General features: G+C 39.6%; 1 protein-coding gene across 1 annotated transcript in view; it reads left to right on the top strand.

Moving 5' to 3' along the window:
• Window positions 1–6,893: 6,893 nt before the first annotated feature.
• Window positions 6,894–10,309, top strand: part of TYR (tyrosinase) — a 39,761-nt gene continuing 36,345 nt past the window's right edge. The window contains exon 1 of the mRNA XM_057373646.1: window positions 6,894–7,905. Within this exon, the coding sequence (XP_057229629.1) occupies window positions 7,087–7,905 (819 nt within the window). The 5' untranslated portion in view covers window positions 6,894–7,086. The remainder of the gene's footprint in view (window positions 7,906–10,309) is intronic.

Genomic DNA, 10,309 nt, shown 5'->3' with positions numbered 1-10,309 from the left:
CTGAAAATTAATTTATTTGAAAAGTGTAGCAATTTTTTGTTGGTTTGTCAGTCCATGTTTGCTGTGTGTGAAAGCCCAACTTTGCATCAGTGTAAGAGATCTCACACACACACACACACACACAGACACACAAAAAATAGAATCCTTCAATTTATAATGTAGATAAATACTCCTTGTAGGGAGATAGACACATTGTGCCTATTATATCTGAAGATGAGCAAATGGATGACAAACGATCCTGGCATAAGCATGAGGGCTTTTAGTATTTTGATGCATTCTTATAAAAATGGAAGGAGTGATATAAAGTTCCCTTGGAGAGCTCTCTCAGAAATCTTTGTTTCTCTGACCTCCCAAATGATCTGCTGAATAAGAGTTCAGATCAGAGTGAGTCCTTCACAGTTTCTGAAATTAGCATTACCACTGAAGACCTTGATAATTTTTATGGGATTTGGGTTCTTTTTGTTGCAACCACACTTCAACTGAATGTTGGAATGATAAAATTGCTCAGGCCAAGTCTATCTCATATGACCAAGACAATTGAAGATTAATTTTACCATTTAAGTCACAAGAATCTCTTGCACTTATGTCAGAAATATTAAACATATTTCTTTAATTTGTCTTATTTAATACTTTAGTACYGTGTACAACTGATGCATCACTTGCTTTCTAAACTACTTATTTCTGGTATATCCTACATGTTTGCTCCCTGGCCTGGGGAGAGGAAAGGACCTCYAGGAACACACTTGGGCATTAATTTCTTTAAAATGTTTTTCTAGGTGCATTAAGCTTCTCAGAACCTATAAATGGTGCACAAATAATGCGTGCATAGTAAGTATGTGAACAACAACAAAAAAAATCTGCTTTGTTACCCACAGAATTGTTCGTTTTTTTCTTCTAGCTCATTGTGCTTCCTTCCTCCTTTTTGCCTGTTGAAAGCAGACCTATTTTTTAAAATTAGTAAAATAAACTCCAAAACTTTATGTCTTCTGCTTTCAAACTGCTCTAGGGGTCTTGCTGTCGAATGTCAAGGAGGTATACACTGTACTATTTGCACTGCTGTGCAGTAGAGAGCAGATGCCTGGTGACATCTGTGCTGAACACACCACTGGCTGCAGCTGGRCAATATTTAATCTGGTTTTGTCATAGGAATGATCAAAATAGAGGATCTTGTCCATTATCCTGCCCCCTCAATGGCCCTTGGCAAATGCATTATGGATCTGGGAATAAAACAAGCCTGTGCAGGAACTTCCCTGAGTGAACTCCTTTCTTCAGGGTTCACAGGAACTTCAGGGTTCACAGACTTCAGGAGCCAGAGATGGTGCATTCATATTCTAAGATTCTGTGACTTATTTTTTCCTGAATTTGCCAGGTTTTGAACTCATAAAAACTTTCAAATACAGYGAATCTAACCTAGCAGCTTAACTATGACTTGCAGGAAGAAAACAAATCTCCTTTGGCTTGTTTCAAACACACTGTATCATAATGGTAAAAAAATTAAGGAGGACAATGAGAAAAATCTCTCATAATTTGCCTTCTCTTTGTTACTCAAAGCTGTCAGCTATTATCAGAATAATTGYACATTGGAAGGACTTTTCCTTCCATTTTCCCAGATGCCTAATGTCTTACCATGACATTTTGTTCTTTATTCAGAGAGTTTGCAGTCTGAGTAATAGAGTTTCCTATCCWCTGTTTGCACTGAAGTGAAATTGAATGTCAAGGTCTTATTTATATATTTATTTAGCCATGGAATAATTAGTGAAGTTCTGCAGAGAATGTAAAATTCAGTGCAATTTAATTCTTCATTAGAGTCATTATTTGGAAGGCAAGGGGAGGAAATCAGAGACTACATATTATATTTGAGTCTTTCGTGCAGCTGGGCCTTTGAGTACTGCCAGAGAGTTATGGAAGGTTAATAAGTTTTTTTGAATTCTAAACAATGTATGTCTCTTCCCTTTATCTTTCATATGCTGTAGAGAGGTTTAAATTAATAGAAACGTGAGTGGAACTAAAGAAGAAGTGTCTTCTTTGTTATCTGCATTTTTTCCCTGCACTAATCTGGGAGTGAAGGACCAGGAGTGATCTCCCCTCTGCAGAGTGGGGGAAGCACAAATCATTCTCCTGTGGACCCACTGGAGTTGTGGATGGTCTTTTCCTTGTCCAGTCCAACACAGGAGGCCCCTGGCATGCAAATCTTACAACAATAAGCAGATAGGCAGGTAGCAATATGGGAATTGGGGAACATTTGCTTTCCACAGCTTTCCTTCTCTCATTGCATCTCATGGAAGATGTTCTGTTCTGTATTTCAGCCTGTCAGCACAGTTTTACCTGATTTGCTCATTCTACCAGAGTTATAAGGGGGGTTCAGATGAAGTAAAAACTGCAGAATTTAAGAATCCATTAACTGTAATAATCATGAAGTTTAAGGGGTTTTCTGAGGTATCTGGAAGCCTAGCCAGCTAAAAGACTTTTCAAACCCAAATGAGGTACAGCTTGCTGCAGGTAAGGATAATATTCAATCTGAGAGCAGCATATGATATTAATTTCTTCTGTTTATATTTTCTTTCTAATAGAACTGGCCACATTTAATCACATTTTTTTGTGATTTTTTTTCCCTTCTAAAAGATATTTTGTAGGTGTGTAAAATTCAGGATCTTTTGCCATACACAAAGTTTTTATTTACCTCAGCAAATCTCTTGGATACACTTTAGAAAAACTGTAATATTCTCTTCACCACTTGTGAATATTTGAAGGACTTTTTGGCAGCATGTTGAGAGGATCAAATTAAGACTAAAATAATGTGTGGTTGAATTGTGGAGAAAAATATGCATTTGAACTGCTTATTTGATGTACAATCCCCTGTGTACTTAGAAGTAAAAGCTAGGTTTAATGGAAGSCCAGCTGCTCTTGGTCCAGAGAGGTTACATGAGGTGACCTCAGCCTCCAAAGGTCCCAGCTGATTTATATACCTGTACCTGTCCCAACTCATTCTCTCATTCCTTTTCCAAATTTAGGKTTTTTTACACTGCACAGCTTTGTTTGCCTTTCCACCAGGAGCTGCTGAGACCTGCTCTGTGCTAAATGTCACTCTCATGGTTTTTAATACACCTTTTGATAATCTGTTTTCCAAAGCGTGCATACGCAGAAAACCAGCACGTAGCTACAAGATTTTTTTGTTCTTTTTCTGTTTCTCTGCAGAGCTGGATAAATGGAGCAGGACAAGTCTGTGGGAAGGACCTAGAGGCACTTTTTAGAATAAGCAGGTTCTGAAGATGAGTCTAGCACTGTGGGCAGCCCAGGAGGAAGCTTCCCCCAGTCAACCTGCAGAGGCTTCCCTGGAATCAGAGGAAAGTGGAAAGGAGGAGGAAGAACAAAGGTTTTTAAYCTCACGAGTCAAACTCTGCAGCTGGTTGAGATACAGCTGTGGGGAACTTGTCATGAGGGCAGAGGATGCAGCTTTGTAATATGGGGGATTCAGGCCAGGAGAGCTCCAACAGAGCAAAGGCTGGCTTTGCCTCTCCCCCAGCTGTTTCCACCACTGTTTTGTACAGGGTAGAGTCTGAMCCCTCAACAGGCAGGTTTCCTTTGGAAAATTAGCAGAACATTAACGCAGAAAAAGCATGAATAATTTCTTTGTAGGTTGCTGAAAAAAACCTGCTGTACTTTCAACCTCAGTGAGCTCTCAGAAGAGACAGGGATTTCCTGAAGCAGCATGCTATTATCCACCTAGTTAAACCTGGCCCTGGCCTGCTATCAAGGCCACAGGTAGGAGACACTTAGTTCTAAGAGATTTTATGACACTTTTCCTCTGCAAGCTGATAGGAAAGCATTCAGACCCACTTAACAAAATTTCCACTCTGCCCAGCAKGCTCCCAAAAGCCACAAGTCAGCTGCCTTTCAGCAAAGGTCTGAAAGCAGAGGTGAAGTGCAAGTGGAATGTAATAACTCTGTAGAAAACCCTGCTTCAGCATCGCCCTTAGATGCTGTCCTGTCATCAAGACTGAGAAGTATCAGGAAATTTTTGTGCAGGCTGTAGATTCATAGACTGGTAACTACTTTTCTGCTACTTCCTATCTTCAGTTTGTAATAGGGAGAAGCTGCCTTCTGCCTTTTGCTATCRTTCCTATACTTTCATTGCTCGGATTCCATCAGCATCTCTTCTCCCTTGCTTTGGACTGCAGATCAATGCTGTTTCTCTTGCTCCTAGAAGTTGCCTGTAATATTTTCATACCAGTCTGAATGCCTGTTTTCTGATGCATTAAGTCTGTATCTAGGTCTCCCAGTATCAGATCAAAAATAACATGGCCACATAATAAAAGCATTGATCTGGAAACATTCACTAGTTCTGAGTGAATTCACACAATCTGAGCCTACTGGTTTATCAGACTGAATATCCTGGCTGGTTAATAGACTATCCCTCCTTCCATTTGACAGTTTCTCAAATAGTTAAGTGGTTCTTGTACTTATCCATTTCAAATAACCGTTTTTTTTCTCTCTTTTTCTCTAGATAGTGCTTATCTCCACTGGTAATTGAGCAACAGCTACTTTGTCTATCCAGCCTATGTTTCTCCACAGTTTTATGCATGACTTTTGAAATAACACCAGTTAAAATGATTCTCTGTTGTCCCATTCCAAATTTCTTTTTTATCCCACTCAACATGGCCAACCAGACCTAAAATCCCCACAGAATTCCTAAAGAGTATTAACAAGCAATACTGAGAGATAGTTCCTTCATGGGGCCATCCAGTTAATAGAATTTTTTTAAACCCACCAATATTACTTGAAACTTTGGTAGCTTCAGTATAGCAGCTCAGAATAGAAAATTCTGTGACATTTTACAAAAGGAAGACATGATATTTGGAAGATCAGCCAACTCAGCTCTGAGGAAAAAAAAAAAAATTAATTGTATGAAGTAATGTGAACCTCCATTGAATGCTGTTGGTGTTTTACTTGGAATGTTCTTGGTCCATAACTACATCAGAAAGCCACAGGTCACGTCTGTGTGAAGTTAGGTTTAGCATTGAAGCACAGTGTTGAAAATCTGYTCTTAACAACAAGCAAGCCAGCAGGTGAGCTCCAGAAAGGCTTTTCACTCCCCAGTGTCTGGGAGTTTCCTTCTAATAACTACTGACATCTTCATAAAGCAAGAGGGGYGTGTTCTGCTCCTGAGTCACATTCCTTATTCAAAGCTTCTCATTCGTACCATTTAACAGGGAATTCCATGGTTAACCAGCTGCTTCAGAAACGGATCATATGACAGCTTTCAAGGCTCATATGCTTATTCTGTAACATGGAACATAAAATTTGATTTGATTATTAAAAGAGGGTACTGGATGTATTTGTGTGTATGACTGTCKGCATAATTATATATTTGAGGGCTTATCTAGTTCAGTCTGAAGCTCTGCCTCAAGTTTCTCCTTATCACTGTAACTTTCCAGTGAAAATTGAAAAATATTTATTGTTAGCCACAGAGACAGGTCTCTCATTAGGTACTGTATTTTTGTAGTAGCATCCATGGGAGGAACGATAAACAAAATGGCAAGGTTTCCCAAAAAAAAAAAAAACCAGGTACAAATAAATAAGTTAAACAAGTAGTATTTCTATGATAGAATCTGTTGTACAAGTCTAACATGGAAACTAGAGGAATCAGCTAAAAAACAGTAAATATCAGACTGTGGTTAGAGATATTTTTGGAAAAAGCAAATCCTGTSCCTTTGCCCTTTTTGCTCCAGGCTCCCCCATCACAGACTCCCTGGAAGGGGGACTCAGGGATAATCTCCTGGAATACCTGAGGCATAGAATCCAACAGGATTAAAGCACCTCGTGCTCCTCAGCATGGTCATGTGATGATCTCCTGGTCCTAGCAAAGGAATCGTTTCCCAGCAAAGTTCTCACTTCATTTGCCTATATGTAGTTCCTGCTCTCCCTAAGCACAAGGAAATAATTCACAAAGCTTTTAGTAAGAAATAAACCCAAGAAAAKCACTCTTACTAATAGCAGTAGTATCTGGAGAAAATAATGTATAATTCATGTGCGATTTGCCCAGCAGTAAAACAACATTTGTCCTCTTGCAAGGGGCAACTTCAAAGAATGTCGAACTTCTAAATCTGCTCATGCAGCTCTGTCAGCTCTGCTCAGGCTAATGTACAAGAAGAAAGAGGTGGGTGGTCTGGAGGCTGCCCAGTAACATATTGAGTAAAGAACACAGATATGGTGTTTGCAAACTGCTTGATGGGAGAAAAACAAGAGTCAATGTTTTTTTCCAGATCCAGAGACAGCTGTTCAAAGTGCTTTCTGAAAATCTACTGGCAGATTGTCTGTGTTCCCCACAAAAACTGTGGAGAAGACTGCCRTGCAGATTTCTGTGTGTCATCAACTGTGAAAATGCTATCAGTTCTAGGAGAACAAAAATTATTTTCTTATGAAAAGTTTATTATTTCCCTCACTTCCCCTTGCCATATGCTAACTTGAGAAAGGCAGTTTACACTGAAATGTAAAAATGCCAAGCCAAAAATTTGTTCTGTTTCTGATCAATGTTCACACTTAATCTGACCACATTTTATTTTTGCTCACTGTTAAAAAAAATTGTTTGCTCACAAATTATTTATTTTCTCATTTTTATATTCACTCTTCTCACTTAACTGCCCAGACTCTTCCAGGTCTGYTTTTAACCAACCATTTACGCTAAAGCTTACACTCAAACTAGGAATTCTGAGAAATTACAATTGATTCTGTGTTCAGACTTTAATTTTACTTCCTCTCCAATTGCCAGAGGAAAGCAATCATGTGCTAGGCAGAAGAAAAAGTTTATAATAAACGTCTGTATTTTGAAACTTGCAGAGGGTGGGGAGAAAGTCACTTGGCTTTCACCTAGAACATGTGATAGTGAGATTAACCTTGAAATGTATTTTGTGCATCTCGGCGGGGAATGGGGAAGGACATTGAAGGGTGCGCTGTAGCAGGAGTCAGCAGTGAAGCATTCCTGGTGCAGGGGAGGAATTCCTTTCACACTCAGGACTTTGGAGGGGTCAGAGGGAACACTCCACGCACTGAAGCATAGCGCTGATGCTCTCCTGCTGATCTGCCAGAATGCTGCCATTTGCCCTGGGTTTCCTGCTCGCCACCCTTCAGCCATCCTGCGGGCAGTTCCCCAGAGTCTGTGCCAACACGCAGAGTTTGCTGAGCAAGGAGTGCTGTCCCCCCTGGGATGGAGATGGGTCCCCTTGTGGGCAGCTTTCCAGGAGAGGGTCCTGCCAGAACATCCTTCTCTCTCAGGCTCCACTGGGTCCGCAGTTCCCCTTCTCAGGAGTGGATGACAGAGAGGACTGGCCCTCTGTGTTTTACAACCGGACATGTAGTTGTGAAGGCAACTTCATGGGATTCAACTGTGGGGAGTGCAAATTTGGCTTCTCAGGGCTCAACTGCACCGAAAGGCAAGTGAAAACGAGAAGAAACATCTTCCAGCTCACCACCAGCGAGAAGAACAAGTTTCTCGCCTACCTTAACTTGGCAAAGAACATCCCTAGTGAGGACTACGTTATTGCTACTGGCACGTACACTCAGATGAACAATGGCTCCAACCCCATGTTCAGAGACATCAATGTGTACGATCTCTTCGTGTGGATGCATTATTACGCCTCTCGAGACACGCTCTTAGGTGGCTCCAATGTGTGGCGGGACGTTGATTTTGCCCACGAAGCCCCCGGTTTTCTGCCTTGGCACCGAGCCTTTCTGCTGATGTGGGAACGTCAGATCCAGAGGATAACRGGTGATGAGAACTTCACCATCCCCTACTGGGACTGGAGAGATGCRGAGGACTGTGGGGTCTGCAATGATGAATACATGGGTGGCAGACATCCCACCAACCCTAATTTACTCAGCCCAGGATCAATTTTCTCCTCGTGGCAGGTAAGAACTGGCCAAGGACAGGGGGAGGGAGTTATCCACCTGATTTTAGGCACTTAGGTGAGGTGCACAAGATTAGCCATACTGCCCTCCTTTACATGTTCCTGGARAGAAAATAAGCAATAACACAGAGCAAATCAGATTTTCTGTGGACCTAAACTTCATTTAGAACTGTTCATTTGTAACTTYGTCTCATTTCTTTCTGACTGTTGTTTAATTAAGGATTGAGGTTGTTTAATTAAGAATATAAAAGTAAAGTGAAAGGGGGAAAGTTATGCYTTTGGGTCCAAACATGTCCTTTAGTAGGTTAAACATGCTTGCTTCTGGTGTGGCAGTCAGGTCAGAAGAAGCAGGATTTATGCACGTTAATTTCTAGAACTCAATGATTGTAAAACCATGGGTGACTGATGGAAATAAAAGCAAAGAGTTTGCAGGTGCTTTACCCTCTCCCAGTGTATTCCTCCCATCCATAAGTTCAAAATTATTGAATTAAACCAGCCTGCTTTCAATGTTAAACAAACAGACAAGTAAACCAAAGCTTTAGAGCAGAAAAGACTTAGCTATGTAATTCAGTAATTCAAAGAAATAATCTCTGTTGTTCAGAGGAACTGAGTGATAAATGCAATAGTGATTCCTGCCAATTAAAAACACTTCAAATTAGCCTATAAATCACAGTGAAATTACATATATACATAAGTGATAAGATCTTATAGCTGAGCTACAGTGTGCTGTTCTAACACTGGGAGCTTTTTTTTGTCTCTTGCTCATCACTGCCACGTTGCCTAAAAYACAGTGACAAAGGTCTATTAGCTTCAATAGACACACTCCATCATGACAATAGCAACAGTTGCTTCTGGCGCTGAGGTCTATGATTATGTTTGTCTAAATCTATCTTCTATTTATTTCTGTAGCAACAGCCCAAATGAAGGTTGGGCAGTTTTACTGGTTTAAGAGAGACAAATTCAAGCAGCTCTGGCATTTTACAAATGAGCAACCAATTGGGCTTACTGGGCTGGTAGTGCTGTATTTAGTCTTGATTTGTGCCTTCTTAATAATAGAGGTTGTGCATGTCTCTAAATTAAAGCATTTAGGAACACTGTAACAGAACTATTTAGGCTATTCTCTGGGATGCCTTTTTCTCCTATTCCCAGGAGAATGTGTGCATACAGGTACCCTGTTTATGAGACTAAAATGGTTTTACTGACATAGACATAGATTATTTGATGTCACTTGGCCTCACTGCCTGAGAAATTTCCAGGAATCATTCAGAGAAGCCATAGCCATAAAATAGACACAGATACAAACACACGTTTTCATCTTATTTTCTAAGATTCTTCTCATTTCTGGCAGTTGGAATCTGGATCAGCTCTACTAGCTTAATTAGATTGMCTCGTCAGAAAGAAGTGGATCTTGTTCTGCACTGAGCTGAATAAATGGTTATGTGARAATTATACATGGGGTAAAGTGGATTAAATGAAACCAGAATTGCTCTGGTTGCATGTGTCAAGTGGAGCTATCAATTCAGTGTATTGGATGAGATAACTGAGGTAAAAGGAAGCAGGTAATACACAGGAATCAGCAAGTTGCTAGCAGAATTTTCTAAAAGACATGCAGTTGTCAGATACTTGTGTTTAGCTCATTTTTTTTCAAAGGTTTTATTAATTGTATCCAGATTCTTAGGACAAGTCCATCCTGGTAATAAATACCCAGGAAATTGATTAGTAGCAATTAATATAWTTAAGAAAAAGTCAGGTTTATAATTTCTCATTTAAAGTTAATTCCCACTAATATATTCTTAAAATAAAAGTTGCTTGGGTTTTGGGGTTTTTTTTTTAGGAACAAGTAGCCTTAAGAGATACTTATGTATCACTTTAAGAGAAGCAGTAATAAAAAATGCTATGTTTAAAACACTTTCAGTGTCAGTGTACATAGGTAAGAGCACCAAWGTCCTTTGCTGACATTTCCACATAATTTCTGAAAATGTTTATATCACATATATTTTTCAGCCATTTTTGGAAAAGTTACAATTTTGCCAAAATTTTCAAAATAAGCAATAACTTTACCTTCAAAGGGTATTATTCCCCTCCAATATCTTCTACCTATGTATGAATCTCCTCTCTTATCTATAGAAAGAATGAAAGAGATTGAACAGATCTGCACTTTCAGTCAGTGAATTTGGAATAAAGATATTTCTTTATTAGCCTTTAATCCAAATTTAAACAATTGCTTAATAAGGAGTAGTACTCAATACAGTTTCTTCGAGTAGCAAAAAGTAAAAGATCAGAATATCACTCCAGAAAATCAAAAGGGAAGAACAAAAATAGCTTTAGCTTGAACCGGAAAACAGCCACAGATCCGCTGCAGAATACTCTGATTATCTAAGCTCTGTAGCTAAACAGCATGAGTT

The sequence above is a fragment of the Malurus melanocephalus genome, unplaced genomic scaffold (genome assembly GCF_030028575.1).
Source record: "Malurus melanocephalus ecotype Western Australia unplaced genomic scaffold, MMel_1.1 scaffold_204, whole genome shotgun sequence".
Taxonomy (NCBI): domain Eukaryota; kingdom Metazoa; phylum Chordata; class Aves; order Passeriformes; family Maluridae; genus Malurus; species Malurus melanocephalus.
This window is presented reverse-complemented; position numbering and strand designations above follow the sequence as displayed.